Raw genomic sequence first — 25,900 nt, 5'->3', positions numbered from 1 at the left:
TTAGTAGTTAACGTTAGGCCTACGACTAACGTTCTGGAGAATTTAGACTCAGAGTTTAGTGTGTCCCAACATTTTCTGAAACACATAATGTTAACGTTAGAACTTTTAGAACTCTATTAGAAGATAGCTCCTGATGATCGATGTATCATGAGAGGCATTTTTTCAACTTCGCTCTATAGGTGCCTACAAAAGTACAAGTAGCCCCCTCACACAGTTACAATGTCAGATGTACAATGTCAATGACGGTTACATTCGTCACTCATTTTTGTTAATTTTGAAAATCATAACCTGGTCTAGACTCTATTTTGTTTGAAAAATGCGTTTCTAACGTTAAAAAGTTAAAGACTTTTTATAGTCCGCGAATAGGCCGAGCCCCATCCCAACATGCACAAAGACTCAAAGTATTACTGTAGTATTAGATTCCAACACCTAACAGTTGAGTTTCGGCCTCGGATTCTAGCTGTTAGGTGTTTATGGTAAGGTAACTGCGACCAGCCCCATAGCTAACTGTGTACACTAACGTTACAAGGAGCGTCCCTGGCCCGGGGTTATTCGTAAGGTAACTTAGATGGTCGTTTACGGAGAGGTAGTAGCCCATAATACTGGAAAAACTCAACAAGTTATAATTAGATCGATCTATGGTTTGCTTACCTTCAAAAATGTGAATAATATCTCCGCCCCACTCCATTTGAAGACAGAAATTTTCTCACGTCCATTACATCCAGGCTCTGATTCTCACGATTGCACAAGCACGTAAATCCTATGCATATAATACACGCACAGCACATCGTATACACATGCACACAGTACGTCCACGCACAGGCGACAGACGCGTCGCTCAGGTAAACCTTCCCGCTCCCAAACCAGGGGAAATTGCGGCTGGTGATTGGCTTAAAGTAAACACATGACAGGGGAATTCTCAATTTCTATTGGCCTAACCAAATGCATTCAAATATGTATTCACTGGAATTCACCCTAGTTCTGCCAGCTTGACTTACTAGTTCACGGTAGTTCCTTCAGTTTTACTAACATGCGCTGTTTTCGTAAGATCAACGAGTTTATGATAGTTTCTCCACTTCGACTAGCTTTACACTAGTTCCTCCACTTTGACTAATTCTTGGCGTATACACTGCAAACTAGTACAGCATACAAGTTTATGCTAGTCAGACTTGATTGACTAGCTTTGGGTTAGTAAACCATGGCCTGATTTAATCCAGCAGAGCATTACTAGCTGCATTGCCGCATTTTACTATCATCATGTTCGTAAAGCAATTTTTACTAACCGTGCTCGACTAGTTTAATGCTAGTCAGGCCAGGAATTGACCCATTTAGGTTGTGTGTGCAAGCCCTGACGAATACCTGTAAAAGGGTCAAAAGCTTGGTAGCAATAAAAGGCAATAAGTGAACTACAGCAACGATCGCTAGCAGCCCTCTTCCTTCGTCACGACTATTATGTACATATACTAAATAATATGGTATGTGGGCATAAATTTAGATACTAGGCCACCATTAGATTGACTGAGTTTAAAAATGGCTGCCATACATGCCATTTTGTTTCTGGAAAGACAAATGTAATTTCTTACACAGGGAGTGACAATTATATACATTAAAGATTGATTTATATATTGTTCTATCGTAGATTTTTAAGAAAAAAAAAGTTCAGTCTTCAATGGAAATGGCAGCCATTTTTCAAAATGGCCACCAAAGATGCATTTTTTTTCTTGAAAATTTGCTAAGACTAGGAAAACAGACGAAAAAAAAAATGTGCATGCAAGTTGACAATTGCATTCAAATGAATCAAGATATTGAGCCCATTTGTCTTCAACGGCTATGGCAGCTACTGTAAAATAGCTGTCGTACACTCTTTTTTTCTTGAAAATTTGCAAGTTCCAGAAGGAGAAGGCAATAGAATATTCGGACACAGGCAACATATCATCTGCAATGTGGTGTTCAAGTAATTCATTTCAGCAAAATGAAAATAGAGCATGTGTCTTCACGGCACCAAATGACAGTATGCTGCATATCGATGTTTATACATAAAAAAATAGCTTTCACTAATTTTGATTTCATTCAAGGGTAAAGCATCAGAAATGGAGTGAACTGGCGCTGAATCATAACCAAGATGTTAATCTGAACATGTTTATACTCTTTTCTTTTACCAACCCCGGAATTTCCGTTTGTAAAAGCAAAATCAATACGAAAAAAAAAAACTTACACGTTGGTTCTGGAACTGCAACTTCATCTGTTGTAATCACTGAAGTGTATAGAAAGGGTGGAAAGAAGTGTAATTGTTTTCAACGTAATTAGTTTTTAATAATGTGGGAAATCATGACATCTACATGAACAGTAAGCAGGAGAATGGACTGTGTTGAAAGTAATAACATTGGTATTGTATTAGCATTACAATTAACTACAGATCTTTTTTTTTTCATTTCCGCTTTTTCAAACTGTGTTAGTATGTCTAATATGTACTTGTTTTATGTACCTGCTAAGTTGGTTATCATCTTGCTGAAAATCCTGTTAGGGAATTCTGTCTAGCGTTTAGGTGAGATGATTGATTTGAGCCAATAAACTCTAAACTTGACATTAGTCTCCAATGCGATGTGACTTGTTTACTTAGCTTGCACGCAGATATAGTTTATGACTCAGTTCTGCATGCTTTCAAATAAAGAAACAACAAGCAAACAAACAAATAAAAAGAGTCATATAACCCACGAGTCATACAGTCCACGAGTCATACGGCCTACGAGTCATACAACCCACAAGTCATACAGCCCACGAGTCATACAACCCACGAGTCATACAGCCCACGAGTCATACAACCCACGAGTCATACAGTACACGAGTCATACTACCCACGGGTCATACAACCCATGAGTTAGATACTAAGTGGACAAAGTCCATGAGTTCGACATCAAGTAAAATAGGCCCACGAGCTATACGGGCCACCAGCTCGACATCAAGTAAAATAGGCCCACGAGCTATACGGGCCACCAGTTCGACATCAAGTAAAATAGGCCCACGAGCTATACGGGCCACCAGCTCGACATCAAGTAAAATAGGCCCACGAGCTATACGGGCCACCAGCTCGACATCAAGTAAAATAGGCCCACGAGCTATACGGGCCACCAGCTCGACATCAAGTAAAATAGGCCCACGAGCTATACGGGCCACCAGCTCGACATCAAGTAAAATAGGCCCACGAGCTATACGGGCCACCAGCTCGACATCAAGTAAAATAGGCCCACGAGCTATACGGGCCACCAGCTCGACATCAAGTAAAATAGGCCCACGAGCTATACGGGCCACCAGCTCGACATCAAGTAAAATAGGCCCACGAGCTATACGGGCCACCAGCTCGACATCAAGTAAAATAGGCCCACGAGCTATACGGGCCACCAGCTCGACATCAAGTAAAAGATCTATGATTAAACATACATCATTCTTCTCTTATTTTTTTTTTCTTGGGGGGGGGGGTCCCATGAAGAAAACGATCGAAAAAAAAATCGGTAACAATGTCGCTCCCCGTCGTGAAAAGCTGCCCCCTAAAAGCCACCCGTGTAGAATTACATAATTGATGTCGTTGATATTTAGATGGTGCTGTTCATTATTAGTTACAATCTCTCGCTCGATAGCGTGCAGACGAAATTTCACCCGCCAGTATGTCATTTTCCCCTTCGTGGAATACCCTGTACAGGTACATACTTGTAATTAACTTGTAGATGGGGCTGTTCGTCCTGTCGGTCTCGTGAACATTCTTTGCGTGGTGTCAGTCTCCAGAGCTTTCTTTGCCGAGTGTCACTCTCGTGAGCCTTTTCTGCGTAGTATCGAACTCATGGGCTGTATGACTCGTGAGTCGTATAACTCGTGGGCTGTATGACTCATGGACCTATTTTAGATGTCGGTCTCGTGGACAGTATGACTCGTGGTTGTCGGTCTCGTGGGATGACCCCCTTTTGTACTACTCCTTGCAATTTTATTATGTTTTGGTTTTGTTTATTTTTTTCACACACTAAAAAAAATGTAATTCTATTTTGTTTTGATTTGAGAAACAAAATATGCGAACCAGCGAACCAATGAACATTTCTAACTTACAAACGAATTTGAAGGGGAGAAACACTACAAGGCCGATTAGGCCTGCCATGAGGATGACAAACACAATCATGATGATGCAAATTCCTCTCGAGCACTTTTGTCCCTTCATTGTCTCATTTTCTTCATGCTCAGTGTTTTCCTTGAAACCGGCGTCAAGCTCATTCTGTTCTGCTCCATGTCGCTGCAACTCCAGCTCCTCGTATTGGTTCAATTCGCGTCCCAGGTCGATCTCGTAATACTTCTGATCGTCCTCGAAGGCGTTCTTTTCGCTCAGTCGGTGGCTCGAGGAATCATTAAACATCAGTCCCTGGTATTTTTGGCGGGAGCTTTCGTCCAGATCAAGATAAACATGAGATTTGTCACTCTGTATACCTTGTATTCCAGGACTTGGCTCCAAGTAGTCATCGGAATCGAGAGAAGCGTTATCGTGGCCGCCATCTCGCATTGAAGGCTTCTATACAACATGAGGGAAAGAGAAGTACGGGGGAAGACAGATGGAATGATACAATTGACAAATTCACGATAATTCTATACGGTATAGATTTTTTTAACAAAAATCAAATTTATCAGCTATTTCTCTTTTCAATTGTATTCGTTTTTATTTGATTTCACTTCTTTTCTTAAGTTAATACAATGAAAAAATTCAATAAGTGGAGCACGTAATACAATCTCTACGAATTGTTTCTTTTTGACGGACCTGCTCACGAACAAATGAATTACAAAAAGGGAAGAATAATGCAGGAGACCGCAAACGTAAGCAGAAGCTTAAAATGTTGACGGCCTCTAAGAAAAATACATGTAAAAGAGAAATTCGAAAGTAATGGCGTGAATTGGGTGGGTGGAAGTGAGTGTACAGGTGCAATGTTGTTATCTATCTATCCGTCTTGTATACATTGGCCCGACTTCACGTAAGTGGTACAATCTTTGTCCATAGTTTAAACCATGAACAAAGATTGTACTACCTATTTCCGCCTGTTATTACCGCCTATTTCTGCCTATTGCGTTACGAAATCAGTCATTTCTTCAACGAAATGATTTCGTAACGAAATAGGCCATGCGACACTTCTGCGCCGGTTTGGCGCCCCAATTTGATACAAGACTATGGTCTTTGTCCATGGTTTAACCATGGACAAAGATTGTACTACCTTCGTGGAGTCAGGCCATTATGTATGAATAGTCATATGAAGTCAAACACAAATTACAAATTATAAGTTATGGAGTGCCCAGGGGATCCATTTTGGGACTTTTGTTATATTCATAATTTATACGAATGACATCTGCAATGTATCCACCACTTTTAGTTCATTGAATTAGGTAACTACACAATTAGAGTTTTTATGTCTGGCAACGATCCTCTAAACTTGTGTTATCGATTTAATACTTAAGTAGACAAACTCACCCACTGGAAATCTGTTGATTAGTTAGTTGTTTTTTTTGTATTAATGAAACAAATTAAATGATATTTACCAAAAGACATCAATTTTGATATCGATGTTAAAATTTTCCTACACAAATTCATAATTTCTTCCACTCCTTGTTGTGCGGTGTAGTGGCAGGGGCTCAGTTGTTTTAATTGTTTTTAAGGATTTGCAATTTGTATTGTTCGGCAAAGAATCAAATCAAAATTCACGGTTGTACAGTATTTCCATAGGTATCCAGTATTGTAATGACACGTATAAATTTGCTTGCCTTAAGCATACTTGTACGCAGAATATTATATGCACAAATCGTGTTTTACATTTAGTCATGATTTTTGCGCTTACCAGTGGTTGTTTTTGGTATGTCTGTGTCTCTTTCTTTTGGATGTTCTTTTCCTTGTCCTTATTCATTGCAAATCCGTTTTTTTTTTTATGTGATTCGCGATCTACGACATAATGACTTACAGCTTCAGCATTGTTAATTCGTTAATGGGATCAGCCTCGAAAGACCAATGGCCTATTGCTATTTTCAGCCAAATTGTTAGGTCAATTTCCATCACACACTTTTTAATTGTCTCTATATACCTACCTAAGATAATTTTGTTTTGTTTATATGTTTTGACTGATTGTCTTTCTGTATGCTTTTTAACTGTGGAAATAAACTTGTTATGTAATGCTATAATACTTCCACACTTGAATTACTATGACATTGCGAAGAGTAATTCAATGGAATATTGCATGAACAGGTTGTTATCATTTACAAAAGAGCTTTTAGAAAACTTTCCAATTCACCTTTTGTAGCTCAAACTGAAGCCTCTCATTGCCATAATATAAAAAATGAATATACTTGATTTGAATTATTACAATGTTGTAAATATATGAGTCTGTGTCGTCAAAATGAAATACCTTATCACATATCTCTGAAAGTCCATGTCGATAGTAATGTGCATAACCATAATAATAAATTGTCCTGTAAGTTCCATTGCATATCCCTTAAATAAGAACTGATGTTTCAAAATATCTTATTTTTGCTGAATTGCGGGATTACCTGTGATCTTCCGTCCACATGATCTTACATAGCAGGGTCGACGTGGTTGATGTCTACTTCGTATATGGTATTCTTATGACCACTGCTTTCATACTGTGAAGATAACAGAAAAGATCGTTATCAAAGTAAATAGCGGGCTGACCGCGCTGAATTATCACAGCAAATTTGGTTTCCCATAAATGGGCATATGAAATAGCGCACCAAACGTAGGGAAGATTGTGTGTTTAATACAGATGCGCGCAATGGTGGGATTTTATGCCGTCCATAAAAATGGGCTAAAACTCGCACCAAACAAAGAATTGATCGTTTGTGCTTGTTGCAACTTCATGCAAGTATGTAAGATCATCTCACGATAATCACAAGGTCCAGGATGGAAGTCCAAGGTCCAGGATGGAGGTCCTTCGCCCAGTGGATCTGTCATGGGACAAGAGCTACAATCTGAAAGCGTCAGAAGGGTGTATCTTCAAGGCTTGGAAGAGCACAAGTCGTTTTACCACATACTTGGGCACAAACACAACAAGGTGATAAATTGAATGAACACTAGAGTGCACATTTTCACTCTACTGTCATAAATTTTATTCCTGTTGAATGGTTCGCTGACTGGATATGGTCGTGTGTTGCCTATAGAGCAACCTGAGGCCAGCATAAATAGAACAAATAACTCCGCACGGTTGCAGGTTCGAAAAAACATGGTACAGTCTGATGCGCTGTTTGTTTAAAACAATAATAACTTCAAATCGTTCTCAATGCCATCCAATCAAAACAGTGACGTAAATTGCAATTTATATGAAAGACAATAGTGAATCAAAACATACCAATTTATCTCAAGCTTTGATATCAACTGCACCTCAACAGCTAACTACGAATTTCCAAACCATTATCATTTGATTATAAGGCTTATAATTATGTCAAAATGTAGCCAAAGACTGCCTGTTTTGAATAAGGGCAATAATTCCGTCTTTATGAGTATAGTATTGTAGGTTTTTTTTCCTCTTGTCAAGCGACAGGCTGCAATGAAGCAGACAAAAATTATCCTCGAAAAAAAAATATATTTAATTGCTAATTAGGCAGGTTTTAACGTCTAAGCAAGAGAACAAGAAGGAGTTTAAATGCTGGGAACATATTTTCAACCCATATTGGAATGACATACACCACCCTAACTGTCGATTAATTAATCTTTCTTTCTCAAATTGTTTTTTTTTTTCTTAGTATCATAAAAGGAGACGTGCTGATGAGGACTTTACATTAATTTGTCTTTGTGTAACTTGCCCTCATCTCCTCCGGTTTGATTCCTCCCTCATTAAAGTATATTTCATAAGGAGTGAACTATCTCTATACCACAAGTATGTTTTTCTACGCATGAAAGAACTGATTGGCAAAGTGAGTACTGTGTATAAAGGAGCAAAGTCCATGCAGCAAGAACTCATGAAACTGGAAACGGGTAACATGCAGACAAACGCTGTGGCATGATTTTGAATGAGACTTGTAGTATAAATGGGAGCATTCAATGCAAAGGCCTGTATGGCCCCCTCTGAGAACCAGCCTATTGCTGACGATTGTCTTAAAACCCATGAGTGGAAAATAAACACTGCATAGAATTGAAAGGGAATGTTAGACATTGTTCCCAGTCTTTTATGGCTTTATACACGCACGGATATAGTGTTTGCATGTGGCAGGCTTAACTTAAACCGTTTATCCCATACTTTCTGTTCCAGAACTATCAAGAACTAAATAGATATTTTTAGATAACACAGTTCTTTCGCAAACATAGTAAAGGCCACATTTCTGTTCTCAGCTTGAGAACATTAGTAGCAAAGTAGCGCTCTTTTGTAAAACGTTATTGTATGGCCGATGTGACTTCAAAAATTAACCTTTTCCTATATGTTTTAACTTATTTCTTTAGATGCTTTTTAACATGATTGTTTGGACCTGGATCAACTCTGTTTTTTTTCTAAAGTAAAGACACGTACGTACTCTTCATTGATCTCATTTATAGGATTAGAAAATACTAAATTCAAAGAGCATTTGACTGCATACAGAATAGCAACGTTGGCAATGTTTTCCAAGGACGTGGAATCTAGGTTTGAAGCGGGTTTTTTAACATTTATTGTCTCGCAAACAATTTTTTGGTACATCGAATGAAATGCAGCACAGTGGGGAATAATGGAAGAGCACTTGAGTTCCCTTTTTTTTTAGAAAGCATTGGGATTGATATTACTCTATGTCAGTAGTAAGTCGATAGAATAGCATAATAGAGTGTAGTGCCATAGAAACTTTTTTGTTGCTTTTTGCTGTTTCAATCAATGTTTTTCATTGATCTTTTTGTTTTGAGAGAGAGAGAGAGAGAGAGACAGGATCCCACACCCTACAATCATTGTCATTTCAGTGTGTCCCTCCGTTTTTTTTTACACAGTGCATACTGATATTTCAGTTTGATTACTTCAGCACCCATTACAATGATATCGTTATGTTAAGGTTTCAATTATTGTCGTTTAACAATTCACATGTATTATCTCTGTCACTACAGTAAGTGAGATGTATACTATGTTACTGTGGAAAAAGGAGATGAAATGGAACTTGACTGACTATAGTGAGCTAGACTATTATGTAGACCTAAAATTCATGCAAATTTAAATTCTGCGGATTTCTTCTGTCTGGAGGTATAGATCTCAAGATAAAGATATGTATGTCCAGGATGTCCAGAATGACGTCGTAAATTGTAGTTGTTTTCTTATCCACCGATGACAGTACCGAAAATCTAAAAATTCGTTTAAAAAAAATCTCTTGCATCAATCAATTGTCCGATTTTACTCGAACTTCATTGATATATATATATATATATATATATATATATATATATATATTATATATATATGATATATATACATATAACATATATATATATTATATATAATGTACATATATAATACATATATATTGCTGCTTTCATTACCGAGCACATATTTATATTTTTGTTTTAATTTTCTTGAAAGAGGGCTGACTTTTTGTTGGTACAACTAGATCAAAGATAATGATATTTCCATCTTTTCAGCGTTTCGTTGCTTTTCAGCTCGGAGAGAGAGAGCAGCTATTTGCATGGTGTGAAGATATGAGGTAAAGGGTTATAACAATGCAAGAATAATTGATGGATTGTTGGAGCCTCTTAGGTTTAAAGGGTGTGTACAGTTCTGGTCGAGGTGAGGAGTTAGCTTTTAACATTTTGCAAGACATTCTGAAACCGCTTTATGAGCATGCAATTCTAAGGGTTATCAAAAGTTTGTTTGATGAAAATCGGTTTTGAAGTGGCTGAGGTATGCAAAAACAAGGTGAAACAAAGAGATCCTAATAAAAGGCGTAGCCTGTTGTCTTTTATTATCATCACTTTTTTGGATATCTCAGCCATTTGAAAACCAATTTTCATCAAATAAACATTGAATCCTTCTTAAAATTACATGCTCTTTCATATTTCATAAGAGGTTTCTCATTATCTCACTTAGGAATGTTCAAAACTCAAATTCAAAAGGCCTGTTTATTCAAATATTCAAAACGTTCAATGATCTGTATTGCCATAAGCCAACATAAGGGTAAAATTGTGCACTTGAATGGCCGTCAAAACTGATGAGGTAGAAGAAAAATGATGATTTGAATAATTAAGGTGGTATCACAAACATAGGTATTTCCACCATTTTAATGTATATATTTTTAATCCCTGGCAATTACATAGGAAAAGACCTATTCTAAATTGGTGACCATCTTGAAATTCAAGATGGCCGCCACATCTGATGAGATTTTTAAAAAAGCGATGTTGGGAATAAAATCTGTTGTATAACAAATATGAATATTGCCACCATCTCATATGATTTTCATCGCTCAGAAGTCGAAACATAGGACAAAACGTAAGAATAATATGGCGGTCATTTTGAAATTCATAATTTCAGCTGAACATGTACTCGGAAAAAAAAAATGGAATCAGCATCCCAAAATTGACGAAGTTGGCAAACAAAGTCCATTTTGGCATGAAGTCCAGCCTGGGCCAAATATCTAACCTTACGGCCTGAAATAAAGTATTATTGAAACTGAAAAACAAAGTGCACTGTTATGTGTCGCTTTCAAATGCAGATAATTTGCTGGATGTTATAGCACATAGATGTTTACCATAATACTGTATATTGTGTCAAAAGCTTCAGGAATACACTATTCACTGCAAGAGTGCACATGCTGAACTTCTGACTTTTCTGGAGGCGATGTTCGTAATCATCAGATCTCGCTGATTTCAGACGGACAATGAGGAGAAATAATGGACCTTTTATCAAAGTGAGGCTGCCTTTATGGTATCCCAACCAACCGTTTACCAGCTGTATACATGGGAACTGTATTTTATGCGACATATAATATGGGTGAAACACAACAGCATTCCCACGGCGGTGCACAGAATGATGAACAGCCGGTGAACTAGAGGCTTGTAAAATGCATGCATGATTTTTTTTTTTTTTTTGTATCATAGGAGAAAATGAAAGAGAGCAAAACGTAGTCGCAAGCTGGATTTTTACCAGTGTTCGCTTTTAAGAACATATCCATGGTATTATGAACTGCAATGTTTCGAAAATGATGGTTTTCAGAAACATTACTACCGTCGTGGTTATGCTGAGGAAAACGACATAGCGTACAGTATACAATATTATGTTAAGAAATATCATACGTAACCTGTTAACATACAGTATATATGCGTATACATCTATATTATACAGACCTTCAAGATATAATCCCGATAGCAACTTGTCCGTATTAAAGCTAAAACTTGGATGGAAATACATATCGTAAATCATATAAATACGGAATTACAGTACGTAAGACATAGTTGTACAAAATTGTAATAAAATGCCTACATTACTGGGGTGGTGAATTTCAATCAAAGAAATAAAGTAGAAACTTGCAGTACATTATAATACCATGATCACTTCATTGTATAATATTATGATGTTATACTATTGTCTTGTGATCTGCACTAACAGCACGCTGGAAAAATATACAGCCTAAATTTTCTGCACCACCTGCACAGAGTTGCAGTAATACAATATCTCATGAACGGCAATTTGTAAACTATAGTTAATCCAAATATATATATAAAACAAAATAAAGAGTTGTCAGAAGTGTGTCTACTTGTACATGTAATGTACGTACACGAAGACTTGCTGAATGCTCAGCTTGGCACTGACGTGTTTGGGACAAAACATTCGTTGTATATAGGCGTAGCCTGTTTATAGACAAACTGAACCTTCATTTTCGCAATCAATAACTGGAGCACATTGTAATGCTAAGAAGTATAGAGTAATAGGCAATTTTCAGATACGCGTATAGAGGCCCCTTGGCGTACTGAAAAGATTATGTTCTCGATAGCTTACCGGTGGTCGCACTGCTGATCGGTTCATTTTCAAGTCAAATGTCTGTGCTTGATTGTTGCCAGAAAACAGCTGATCTCAAACAGTCTCCCCTGAATGTACTCTTTTGTTTGGACCGTAGAATCCCTCCCTCTCCGCCCACTGCTGAAAGTTGAACAGTAACTCTTTGATCCAATTTACCCCTAAATCCGTTTTCTAAAAACTGCCGAGACCTGACGTAGAACATAATACATTCAGCGCGGGACCAGTTCCAGACAGCATTTGCGAAGTCGACACTTGCTTTTTTGATCACTTCTTTTGACGTCACGAATAATGTTTTCTATCTGGATCTTGATGAATAAAAGTACGCTTTTTGAGAGTAATTCCACATCATGTTCAAACTTATTATCGTGTGGTAAACGGAATGTTCAAGTCACACACACACACACACACACACACACACACACACACACACAAAATGATGATTTTCATCACAATCAGATTATATTTAAGTGACATAATCTACGTTTCACCCGATTGTGATATGAGTAGAAAGCACATAATAGGTGGTATGATAAAGTGTGATGTTGCACATGGCTTCGTAAGGTTGCTATTACTTGTTGTCAATTGTCATAAAACATTACTTTCCTGATAATTTTCATGATATCAAAATGAATTATTGTGCATTTCTCGTCGGGATTTCCTTTTGTGTTTTACCTTTGGAATAATGCCTTGAGGGGGTAGGGGTTGTAGTCTTTTGCTCAGACTTGGTTGAGACTTATCATTTCAACTAATTTGCATTTTGGGGCTTTTTCACTATTTTGTAAAATAAAGAACTTTAAAATCATTGTTATCATTATAACTACTGTTCCCTAACATTTAACAGCATGTCAATCTAAATATACAACGAATTTATGAAGTTGAAAGACAAGTCACTGTAAGTCAATGAAGAAGATGAAACAGATTATTTTGATTCCTGAATTTTAATCAAAATGTCGTCATGTTTACAGACTTTCAACGTTCCAGTAATTTATCAAAAATATTTATACATCGTAATATCGCATCAAGCTAAACACACGCAAGATGCGTTAAGAATACCGCGAAATAATTGTTATTCTTCCGTAGCAATTTCAACGAAAAGTGCTTATCAGACGTTATCTGAAGTGTGTTATGCATATGTGTGTTATTGAAATGATTATTTTATGTGTTCTTTGAATGATCATCATTTTAATATTTGTGTATAACGCTGGTGGCAAGCATATTTCGACAGTCTTTAGAGTGAATTAATGTTTCACCACAAGTATTCAATGGGCTTGTTTCGGTGTGCACAAAGATGATTATGTTCAGGTAATTTGAGTCAACGTAGGGTGGTAATGATTTTGTATGTCATAAAAGACACAACATCTATTGCATTTTAATTCGTAGAATTTTCTTTGATTAAAATTTTGTTTTGATTGTTTTCTTTTGTACTTATGCGTATTCAAATGTTTATTTGCAATTTCATTCATGTTGGAAATAGAATAAATGAAAATGAATGATATCAATGAATGAGGAGAAGATCTAATTGTTTGCGATTACAGGCTTGACAACTGTAAAGCGCCCTGATAGTTTTTTTTTCATCTTATATTAGGAAAATTCATGTCAACAAAATTCAAACAGCAACTAGATATCTGTTCTTGATCTTTCGCAATTTGTCTGTAAAATTATCTGAGCGTGTGTGTATATGCATGTGTGTTTGTATGCGTGTGTGTTTATGCGTATTTGTACACTTTCTTTTCTTTCTGAGGGACTCCAGTAGAGCCATTTGCGTGGGCCCCTCCATTTTCCTCTGAAAATGTGTGCGTTTGTATGTGTGTGTGTGTGTGTGTGTGTGTGAGTGAGAATTAATATACATTGCAATAATTGAAGTAAATTAGTTTCTGTTTGATGGACTAACAAAATGAATTAAGTTCTACGAATCAATATCACAAAGCCATTATCATTTTGATTTCTTTTAAAATCTTTTATTTGTTCCTAGGTTGTTGGGTTTTTTTTTCATTTGCTTGGGTGTTCCGTTTGTTTTTCTTCATTTGGAGATTGAAAAAAAAAAGTGTTTAAACAGTGCTATTTAGCACTCAATATAACAGAAAGCAATCTGAATATTCAAATGCCCCCCCCCCCCCAAAAAAAAAAAGGAAAAAGAAATGAACGGATAAACCTGAAATGTGGTAAGTAAAAGTAATAGCTATAATGATAGTATCAAAGACGGGTCAATATCCCAACGTCAATGGAGATATCTGATTTATCATGCAGTACGTTTCATTATTTTACAAGAAGTTAAAAACGTGACAACATCCTCCCCCACCCCGTATTAGTGTTACAAAATATTGAAACAGATTTCCATAGACCTCAAGTCTTTGCTTGACAGTAGACCACGGACAAAAGATGCCAAGAAGAACGTCACATGAGTAATTATAGTTAGGGATTATTAAAACAATAGTATAACAAAAACACCAAAAGTGTCGTGTGCTAGCATTCTTTCGAAATTAGCGTTGCAGGAAAGAGCGCGGTGAGCTTACTTTCTTTGGAAATAAGTTTTTGAGATGATGCATGTTTTACAAAGAAGCTTTCGAGATTATTCACACGTATCTTATTTGTTTGTCGCTTCCTCCTTCTCTCTCCTCTCTCTCTCTCTCTCTCTCTCTCTCTCTCGGTATCTTATCACCATCTATCGTTATCATGATTAGATTTTTAACTATTATTTATTGCAGACATTTTGATATCACAATTGTGTTCAAGTGGTTAATTATGACAATATGGTACATGTATTCGTAATCTCATAAATAATACAATGTATGTAAGTAATTGATATATTGATCGTATATTTCTAATTCGGAACATTCTTAAACTGATATCTATTTTGAAATGTGGATGTAAATCATTACCAATGTCATAATGCTCATTATGTAATTACAAACTTTCACTATTACACCCAAACGCATAGGTTGTCATGTTACGCGAGTTGCAAGAATCGGCCAAATTGAGAGTTGTGAGAAAGAATAGTTTGCAATGTCGTCAGATTGTATACTAACATGATGTTCACTCATTTGCAGGGAGGTGGGCACCTCCCTGCTCATAAGGCAGTCACTTTTTTTTCAATTGTAACCCAAAAGAGACTTCATGTATAGGCTCTAGATTTGTAATCGGAAGGTATGGAGTTCGAATCCTGTCCGGTACGTTCGTCGTTAGACAAGATTTTTTTTCCCTTTTTTTTTTCTTTTTTTTTTTGCCAGCCATGTCCCTGTTGACTTGGGTGTATTAACAAATCGGAGAGTTGATGAACTACTGAAGGGAATATTCTGAGTACTAAAAGAAAGACCATAATATAAGAACCAGAACTTTTCTTTTATTATACCAGCCTCAGGTAAAGTGACGACCGGGACTCAAACCCCAATCTTTTAAACGGAAAAATCTCCTGCCTGGATACCCTTGATCACACTGGAGACTTTCATGAACATGCTTTCATTACCTGTAAGCGCGATGTCCCTTCCAGCGATTTGGTCGAGGGCCCACTGAAGAATTTGGGACGTTCTTTGGTTATGAATACTGGTGGTACAATATCTTACCATTATCACTTTTTCTTATACATATGACAAAGCTAAAATTGGACTGGAAAGGGCTAAAACTTTACAGGGGAAATATCTGAAGAGGGAGACACACATTTTGAGGGCGGGAGTTTTTGAGAATTGATTTTCTCAAAGTGGGAGATTTGGATTCTCTGTAAAAATGTGTTGAATAGATACCGGCATTGAATATTTGTATCCCAAGTCATAATTGAGGTTAGTGCAGTGAAACAAAACTAAAGGATCTCAACATTTCATTAGCCGCTTTCTCGCATTGCACTGACACACTTATACAACCGTTGAAGAGAGAGAGAGAGAGAGGGGGGGGGGGGAGAGAAGGAGAAAGGAAGAGAGGGGACTTCAGGGGAAGGAATTGTGAATACAATGTAGATAAGGAAAATGAGGAGTAATTTGATTCTGTTATTTTGTCATCAAATATTAATTTTATTCGATAGTCACGTGATGAAACATTTGGATTTGTTGAAACATAGTTATATTCAGCCTTCCTTCTGATGTACATCATATAAGAAAATTCTTACTAAATCTTTAAGTCACACACCTTTCTTCACTGGAATAAGATTTTAAATGGTATCATTCATTTTATATCGCAATTATCCGTTTCTAGCGTTAATCTCGTATAATCTGTCTGAGGTGAAAGTTTTTAACTTTATGCGGCTTTACATGTACATGATTGTATACCCTGTACACGGAGACGCATAAAGAGACATGCACGCACATTCAGGCATGCAAAACCCAGCACACACACATCAGACACACACACACATACACACACATCCATACACTCATGAACAACAACATCAGCAACAATAACGATAACGACAAACAAACATACATAGGTAATATCATTGCTATTATGTATCCACACAACATCACTTAACCCAGTCACTCCACGAATCATTATGCAAGGTCGGGTTCGCTCGCCTATCCGGAGGGGGAAAATAAACCGGAACCGATTGTCTGAGGTAGCGGCCCAGTCGCCTAAGCAGAGCGGTCGAAACGTCCCATCGTTCCAACGACAAATCGTGCTTTTCGTTCGGATCATCGGCAAGATTAAAGAGCCAAACTCTCTTCTGTGGACTCTCCCGAGGATGGACTGTCTTCTCACTTGACTCAGGGGGCGCTACCCAGCTCCCGTTCTCTGAATAACAGATGAAAGAAAAATATTGACTGCACCTTGCACAATGCATAATGCATAATGAAAATTGGATCAGAAAAGGATTTTGAACCATAAATAAAAAAAAAAAAACAATCTTACACACATATAGCATGATTCCGTTTTTTTTTTCTTTTTTTTGAAACCCCTTTTTTCCCCTTCTTTTACTGTTAGCCCTAAAGATCGCAGACCGGATGAACCGAAACACTGAGAGAATTCGAAAAATGAATATTAAAAAAAGATGAAAGGTACCCAAGTGGATATCACTCAGTATACTCCGTAATATACGTATTTCTATAGTCCACTATATACAGATATAGCTCTATCAGGGCCACTTCTACGAATATTACCATTGGCATTGCAAACAAGAGTATAGGCGCATTGTTACTGAAGGCAACGGCAAAATGAAATTCGTTGCTTTCATACGGACAAAAGAATAAAACGCCCTTTAAGTCGAGTTAAAGTTCTAAACGTTAACCCTTCATGCCCACCTGATTGTGAGGTGAGAAGCTTCCAGTTGTCGTAGCGAATGGCGGCCGGGAAGGTTGTGAAGAAGCGCTGGGGTAGTGCTGAGGACAGGGCCGAGTACGGATCTATGTTGTGAACAATCTCTTTCCTTGGCCAGTCCGCAGAGCCTGTATTTCTTTTAAAACAAACGACCGAGTTTGGTGTTACTTGTTATACTCAGGGGTACTGAAGTTCATTTAGGCCAAATCATATTCTTACCTAAGCAAAAGAGATTAAATGTTATTTGCCATCTATAAGTTTAATTGTCTGTCTGTTTGTCTGCAAGTTTGCAAAATAAATCAAAAAGTTAGGAATGGCTTTGGATGACATTTTAAGAAAGAAGATAATGACGCAATGAACATTTTTTTTTCTTTTTTGGTAGCGATCCAGATCTACGTCTGAATTCAGGTTTACTTTAAGATAATAATAATATATAAGTTCTGAAGGATTCTGTATCATTGGTTGCATTCATCATTAACACTAGGTGGCGCGCTTGCTTTTGCAACCCTCACAGCTACAGTGTTGTTTGCCACAAAGTACAGGGATGACCCGACGTCTATGAAGTCGGCAATGCAGGTCACTGTTATTCTAATGAACAAGGAATCTATCAATGCAGATGACATGAATATAAGACTATTAAAAATGAAGGTTGCAAACCAAAATATGGGTGGAAATAAACTGCTTGGCGGAGGTCTGCACTCTCTGAGTGCTTTGTAGTTGCAATATCAATCCAGTGGTTATGTCTTATGACATGAATTTCTTACAGGTACTCTGATATTATTGAGTAAATTCTCTTATGTATGCAAATACCTTTCTCTTGAGTGAAGAACTTACTCTCCTCCTTTGTATGTTATTCTCGATTCATATCCTAAACATGATCTGCTAATATCGGTTGACGTACATTGTACATAATATTACAGTCGCTGACACTTTGTTTATATTATGTATACCGTTATATGTTTCTTTTATTTTTACCTCAACTGTGCAATAATTCCTGCGCCCGAGATGAGTACATTCCATAGCTTTCTGTTTCGTATACAATAACGACCACAACTGTAAGAATCCCTTGCTCTATTGCAGCGTTTCTTTTTTGTTTGTTTGTTTGTTTGTGCTGGACTTTTTTTTTCTGCTGGCCCCTTCCGGCCACAAAAATCTTTGAATCTGTAATTTCGGTGGCCCGAATAAGATATGCATAGTTGCCCGAAATTAAAGCAAAAGTAACAATCCATTTTGAATTTTGGTTGCCCGATCGGGCCATCAAAAGATAAATTTGGTGGCCCGACACTAATTTTAGTGGCCACTGGCCACCGGGCCATGCACAGCTATGTCGAGCCTTATTATCCCTGTTGACAGATGATCGTGAGCTGCAATGAACTATGGGTTCCGGGATTACATTCCGGCGAAAAAATACATGTCGAATAAGAGTGCCTCATCACAATCCACATCACCGTATCAAATATTGTATATTAGTGCGCTCCTGTTATAAGGAACATGACTGTGACAAATTCAGGTCCTAAAATAAGTTGTTATCATCTTATTTTATCGATATAAAGCGCCTACTTTATTTGTGCGGCTATATCAAAATAACTTATTGCAATGTAAGGAAAGAAAACTTCCAGTCCCCAAACTCCGTCATTATTACTGGGAGTTGTCTGTTTGTCTTGTTAGTGGTAAGAAAGTAAACTGTGTCTCTCATCACTAACCTTCCTGACCGTTTTAAGAGTTTCCACACATCATATCCATCGACATTGGTTCCCCTGAGACTTCCTTTGGCCACGCCCTTGACTAGTGTCGGAAACCAGTCGGTTACGTGAAAGAGGTTCTTATGCACCGTCCCCCGTGCCGACTTCGGAAGCAAGGGACTGGACACGAAGCCTACAGCCCTTATTCCGCCTTCCCATAACGACCGCTTCCCCCCTCTGAGTGGCCAGTTATTACCCCCGTATTTCAGGTTACCACCGTTGTCTGCGAGCCAATTGACAGGAAGGAGAAGACAGATGTCAACAACAATAATAACAACAACAACAAGGAACAGTAATCAATTGACAACTTAAAGGGAAAGTTTACCCAAATAAACACGTGCATTGAGTAAATGCAGCAATAGCACTTGAACGCATCAGTGATCAGTGAAAACTTGAGGAAAATCGGTTAATCCGCTCTAAGGTTATGAATTTTTAAAGTTTCATTACCTTTACGGCTGGATGAAAAGGCTACAACAGCTTGTGACATCACAACAGAAAAACGATATAAAGAAGATAATATGATTATAGAAAATTTCACAAAATTTGTTTTTCTCTAATGAAAAGTAAACACATTCCTTTGACAATGTTTGACTTGTTGACATGTAAAAAAAAATTGATTGACCATTTCAAAACAAAGAGATCTAGACGTTTATGGGTCAAACTCAGTAACCATGGTTACCAGTGGAGAAGATGAGGAGCGTGTTGTTCCACATCCCGCTTTCCTTGAGAGTCGCGGTGATGTTCCCCACCGCCTCGTCCATACACTTCACCATGCCGGCGTAGACCCGTCTCTTCTCGTCAGCGATGTGCCCAAACTCGGCGTAGTAGTGGGCGGGTACTTGCAGCGGGAAGTGGACGGTCTGGAACGCGTGGTAGAGGAATAGGGGCTGTATGTCGGGGGACGAACAGATAAATGAATTGATGGACAGATTAATGGATGGATGGATGGACGAATTGATAGACTGATTGATGGGAGAACTGTTTAAACGTTAAGTGTATTAAACAAAGAGCATTACAACCTCATGGACATTATAAGTTTATTACCAAAATGTCTCTTATTTTACAATGACGTATTTGTATCCAAAATCAAAATTAGGAACATCTAGGCCCAAGTCATCATCTTTTTCCGGAGGTAGTGGAGGGGGATATTAGTCCCACTCCCTAATATTCATATGCCCTGAATATGATAAAAACATGACATTTCTTCACCTGTTATAGTAGGCCCTATATGTTTTCATCATTTGATAAAACATTTTTCGCTGGATTTCTGTTTTACTTTTTAAGGTATAAAAGAATAAATCGCTCATGAAAACAAGAAATAACCTCTGAAGGGACCACGTATTAAGACACTGTCCTGCAGATACCGTTTTGTTGATCGAATCGCTAACCTTTGACTGGTCGTGCTCGCGAATGATCGCCTGCGACTTCTGCGTGAAGAGGTGCGTGGAGTACACGCCCTGGTAGTCCTGGCCCACCTGTTCCAGATCGTCTCGCAGGTCGTAACCGGACCAGTTTCCCGACCCGGGCAGGTTCCACTGTCCACCCATGTGTCTGTGCGTGTAGAAATTCGCGCTTCCCGTGAGCATACCTTGTAGTAAAAAAGAGAGGAAACGATTTGCTTTTTAACTTGGTGCAGGGCATCCATGTTCTCTACGAAGACTTTCAACAACCTGCCTTTTCATATTATGTATTCATTCATTTTATTTCTTTTTACCGGCTGCTCTAAAGCTTGCAAATTCAACTTGTCTGTTTGTCTGTCAGAATGAAAATACGTTCACACATTATGTGAACAGATTTGTATAAAATTTTTAGGAAAGATTGATGATGACACAAGGAACAGATGATTGAATTTTGGTAGTGATCCGGATTGCCGTCTGGATCCAGGATTTTTTTTGTTTTGTCTTGTCTTGTTTTCCGTTTTCTTTTTCTTTTCTTTTTCTTCTTCTTCTTCTTCTTCTTCTTCTTCTTCTTCTCCTTCTTCTTCTTCTTCTTCTTCGAAGGATTATTTGTCATTGGTAGGGTCAATCGTGAACGCAAGATGGCGCGCTTGATTTTGCAACCCTCACAGCCATTGCGCTGTTGGCCAGAAAGTACGACGGAAGGCTGAGCAGCAGCGACGGCTGGTTGGCAGTGAGGGTATGTGTTTTGATGGTCAAAAAAAAAAATCGAAAGTATTTAATGCAGATGATAGGAATGTAGGACTATAATATAGGATGGAAATGAGCTGCTTTACGGATGTTTGCGCGTTCCGAGTGCTTTTCTAGTTTTAATACTCATGTATTTGAATTCATGAATAATTGATATTCTGCAAGGAAGTAATTCTATAAGATATTCCCTTTTATTTGATTTGATTCAATTAACAAATATGTTTATTCATTCTGAAAACGGATTAATCCCGGCTGTTGCTATGGTGACGTGCAACTGGAACAGGCGTTTTGTTCAACAGGTCAGGGAGAGCTGCTCACCAAAGAAGGAGTCGAAACCGCGACGCGTCGGCCAGCAGGCTTTCCTATAGAATCCCAGGTGCCATTTGCCGACAGCGTGCGTCGAGTAGCCGGCCTCCGCCAACTTCTGGGCGATAGTCGGGTCCGTGACAGGGTGGCAGCTTGGTTGGGCCACCCAAATGATGCTGTGCTGGAGGCCAGTATGAATCTATGGAGGCAATAAAAAGGAGGTATCTCACTGAGCTGCGAATGACTGCAAACGTAGCGAAATCTAACGAATTTTAGCTTTCGTCAGGGTTGATAAACAGTTGCAAATCAATTCGCCAACGGTTTTCATTGTCGCAAAGAAATTTTGACCAGATATGTTCAAAATTTCTTGGACACGTTCAAAATTTCTTTGTAACAAGAAAAACCACAGAAAACCATTAACAAATTCAAGTGCAATTATTTACGATATCGCTTTGTCGGGGTTCGTAAACTGCTGTAATCTATTTCGAAAGCAGTCCAATGCTTTGGTTTTTTTAACAAGAAAAACTGATTCCGTAGGCTCCTACTTATTTGTAATTGTCCACGAACTTTTACAAAATCTAAAATTCGCTACGTTCGCAAATATTCGCCGCTCAAATACCACGAAAGCTACACACATGGGGGTCTGAATGCATACGGGAGAGGGAACGTTGTGAAGTCATATGCCAACCTGTGAATTTTTACAATATATTCGTTGGAGAATTGTGATGTTGTATCTTTCTTTTTTTTAAAGGGGGGGGGGGGGAGGTGAAGTGATTGTGGTCGGTTGTGTGAAGGGACAATGCTCCCTTACCGCCCCCCCCCCCCCCCCCCCCACCCCCCTCCTACTTTGATGGGAGTAACCTCTGGAAGTCATGGGTTTTCTCTAAAGATCTTCTTTTTTTTTTTTTTTTTTTTGCTTTTAATACTGTAACAGGGGACGCGGAAGGGGGACGCAGCAGCCCCCCCCCCCCCCCGCTCATCAGCCCACATGGCTCCATGGCCCCTGTAAATGATGTACATAATATGCATGTTTAGGATGAGGGAAAAATGAACAATCATGTAATGATACCAGTCTCTAGACAAAATGAACACGGCAAACCCCGGGATTTCACTTTGGCCCCTACTTTATTTTTGACGCAATTAGGCTTGGGGAAGTTTGGCACAGGTTGAAGTATTGTTCTGCTAGGATTTTGTCGTTGACGTGTACAGCAGGTGTGAGGGGCGTGACAGGAGGAAGACAACTTTTTCTGTTTTGGCCAAAAATAAACTCGTTCTTGATAAGCAATGGGTCTACAAAAGCATTTCATTTGAGTTTGTCAAACACGCATGGTTCGCTTATCAATCCCTTGAAAGTTCATTTACTATAGTTTTTTTTTTTTTGTTTAAATCATGTGTTCGTTATCATGTGTTTGAAATGATTCAACAGCCGTGATTTGGCAAAATGTCTGTCCTTCACTTCTTTACTCAAACCAGTGGGAACACCGTTTCCTAATTATATTCAAATGTACACCATCTCAATCAAAGCCATAATCACCATTGATATTTAAGATATATATATTTATGCGCACAAGTAGTAAAGGCTTCGGAACGTGTGTGTGTGTGCGTGTGTAGGAAATAGTGGTTGGTTTGGTCAACGGTCAAAGAAGAATATCGGGGTGGAATTCTCAAGAATAATGGATCTTCTTGGTTGTATTTTTTTTTTTGGTTGTTGTTGTTGTTGTTGTTGTTGTTTCCTTTTGACTGAAAGTGCGATAACCCCCCCCCCCCCCCCCCCATCTTCCGTTACCGCGGTCCCTGCTTGGCATGACGGAAGAGTGGTACGCTGGGAATTGATTGACCTGTTGCATTGCAGAGTGATATTATCAAATTACCCGTAAAATTCATAGCTGAACGCACTGCATAGTCTGCGGAAGATTTCAAGCCGCATTCACAGTATGTGACAGAATACTTGATAATCACGACGAATAGAAATAAATTATCCGGGGAAAATTGATTTGAACAGGTGACGCAGCAACAGAACGGCGGGAAAGGTCGATATCACTCACAAAACATGAATGCTGATGAATCTCTCTCGGCGAAGGAGCATTACTCGTGGAATGTGATTTTGAGTCAGTTCACATGAAAAAGCAAATCCATGAAAAGTTCACATTTTTTTGCGAATTATCCTTAATAAATAGAGTGGAACGAGGCAAACAGCATCGTATATTTAGCGGTTGAAAAAAAGAAAATCGGATTTTACTTACAGTGTACAGAGATATTTGATATGAAATATAATGTTTACCGGCTTTCAATTGAGAAGCAGTGATTTTAGTCGTAGAGGAGCAATCGATGCATGTATAGGCAGACGTTTTGATGTCACCACCTCCCACTCCCACAATCCTCCCACTAACCTGTACACCAGTTTCTGCTAAAATTCCCCTTTTTAGGACAGTTTGTGTATCTATAGCATGCTCTGTCGTATACAGGCTCTCATGGGCGTATACACTGTAAAAACATCGGTGTTAGATTTAACACCATGGGTGTTAAATCTAACGCCGATCAAACTTCAATAGAGACCACACCCACAGGTGTAGAAAATGCACTGTGATGGTGTTGAAAAGTGTTCACCTGACACTTCGTGGTGTTAATTTGACACTGTACCTGGTGTTATTTTGACACTGTACTGGTGTTAATTCAAAAATGACACCACATGGTGTTGATTTGATATTTGTTGGTGTTAATATCAATGGTTTAACACCCGTCCAGCTTCAATAAAAGACCACACCAGCTGGTGTTACTGTGGTGTAAATTTATTTTCACATTTTTTTAAAAATCTAGTATTTTAATGTAAAATTCTTGATCGTCTTGTTTAAATTAAAAATCAACAAGAAGTGCAGTTACTAAGAAACTCTTCAAAAAACAGTTTTATATTTGGAAATGACACCCGGAGGTGTTAATTTAACACCATAAATGAGCACCGAAAATTTAACACCAGCTCGGTGTTCACTATTTAACACCGGACTTTTTGCAGTGTATCGTTGACGGTATCACATGATGGCGTGTTATATACTCAGTACATGTACAAGCAAAGTTGAATCACATTATCAGTCTTGTAACAATCTTGCGATAATCACTAATGTGAGGTATTGGGTTGTCGATGATAAATTGTCAAAAATATATTCATGTTGCTTGGGTGCTCTTTTTTCTTTTTTGCTTTTTCTTTCTTTTTTATCGTTGTATGTGTGAGAGAGAATAAAGCAATTAAAAAAACTCTGATGTGGTGTCAATATCCTCCCTTCAAGTTTGCATAATTTTGATGCTCCTAATGATTTTAAACATTTTATGAGTACATGTCAAAACATTAAAGATATTCTTGACTCTCATATCTTAGTCTCAGCTTTGATGAGTTGATGAAACATCTACCTGTGTAGGAAATATTTACGTAAGTACAAGCTTGTTGGATGTGTTTAAATGTTCGCGTGGGTGTTAATTCTTCTTTATAGTCAAGAGAAAATGAACAAAGCAATATTGCTCTCAGATCCTGCAGAGTGGCAATCAATCCTTGAAATTCAACAATGTTCAGAGGAGAGGAATACTAACAATAATTTGTCGAGTTTTTGTTAGTGTACAACGACAAAAATACAATCATATTGGGAGCTTTGTTCCAAGCTTGAACTTTATAACTGTACATGGTGATCATGTTACTTTGCGAAACGAAAGTATTCACCAATATTAATTTTTACTTAATATAATTTTGTCATCATATCACATGTCAATTTTAGTCATTCACCTCCGAGCCTCGGCATTTTGAGTTTATTTGAAAGAGAACACACATTGCGCAAAAAAAAAGATGGCCTTTATTATCATAACTACATTATTATCATTATCATTGATATTGTTATTACAGGTATTACTACTATGATTATTATGGGAATGACAATCAATATTGATATACTCGCCTGATATCGACCACTAATTAGTTGGCTCCTGGTTGGAGAGCAGACGGGCTGTACGTAATAGTTCTCGAGCTTTATTCCTTTGGCCGCCAGCCGATCAAGATTCGGCGTCTTCATCGCTGGGTTGTGATAACCGATGTCGTTGAAGCCGAGGTCGTCGGCCAGGAAGAAGACGATATTTGGCCGTTCACCTCCGCGACCGCCGCGACGCCTTCCTTCTCCGCGAGACCGCGCCGTCGTGGTCGAAAGCGTCCACATCGTGAGAGACGTGACGATGAGGAGGGTGATCACCGTGCTCGCCATGCCGACAACGGACGAGAGAGCGGATGATGTCGACCGAGATGCGCCCGCATGTCGACCCTTCATGGGCGAGCTCCACCACTGCGACTATGGAACGAGTCAGTGAATAAACGTGCTTCACTTTCCAACCCTGTTGCTGCCCATGACGTGGCCGGGCGTAGCGGACCGCCGATTCATTGAGCCTTCACTCTCTCTTGAGTCTACCGGAAGTTTGAACAGGACACAAGGAAATAGTCTAATAGTGCGAG

At 38.4% G+C, this 25,900-nt stretch overlaps 1 protein-coding gene across 1 annotated transcript; it reads right to left on the bottom strand.

The window, feature by feature from the left end:
• Positions 1 to 16,431: 16,431 nt before the first annotated feature.
• Positions 16,432 to 25,655, bottom strand: LOC139714393 (arylsulfatase B-like). Its single transcript, XM_071626106.1, has 7 exons — positions 25,356 to 25,655; positions 21,430 to 21,616; positions 20,353 to 20,552; positions 19,644 to 19,851; positions 18,926 to 19,187; positions 17,207 to 17,358; positions 16,432 to 16,700 (listed from the first exon to the last, which is right to left on the bottom strand). The coding sequence occupies exons 1-7, from the start codon at positions 25,653 to 25,655 to the stop codon at positions 16,432 to 16,434; spliced, it is 1,578 nt and encodes a 525-aa protein (XP_071482207.1).
• Positions 25,656 to 25,900: the final 245 nt, after the last annotated feature.

Source organism: Diadema antillarum, unplaced genomic scaffold (genome assembly GCF_040938485.1).
Source record: "Diadema antillarum isolate AM-2024a unplaced genomic scaffold, OU_Dant_1.0 scf00000045, whole genome shotgun sequence".
NCBI classification, from domain to species: domain Eukaryota; kingdom Metazoa; phylum Echinodermata; class Echinoidea; order Diadematoida; family Diadematidae; genus Diadema; species Diadema antillarum.
Note: the sequence above shows the minus strand (reverse complement) of the source record. Positions and strands in the feature narration are given on the sequence as shown.

Coding starts and splice junctions, on each gene's coding strand:
- LOC139714393 (XM_071626106.1), bottom strand. CDS start 25,655: ATGGCGAGCACGGTGATCACCCTCCTCATCGTCACGTCTCTCACGATG. Junction 19,188..19,643: donor GCTCCTCATCTTCTCCACTG/GTAACCATGGTT, acceptor ATTGGCTCGCAG/ACAACGGTGGTAACCTGAAA. Junction 16,701..17,206: donor GCTTCTCACCTCACAATCAG/GTGGGCATGAAG, acceptor TCTGTTATTCAG/AGAACGGGAGCTGGGTAGCG.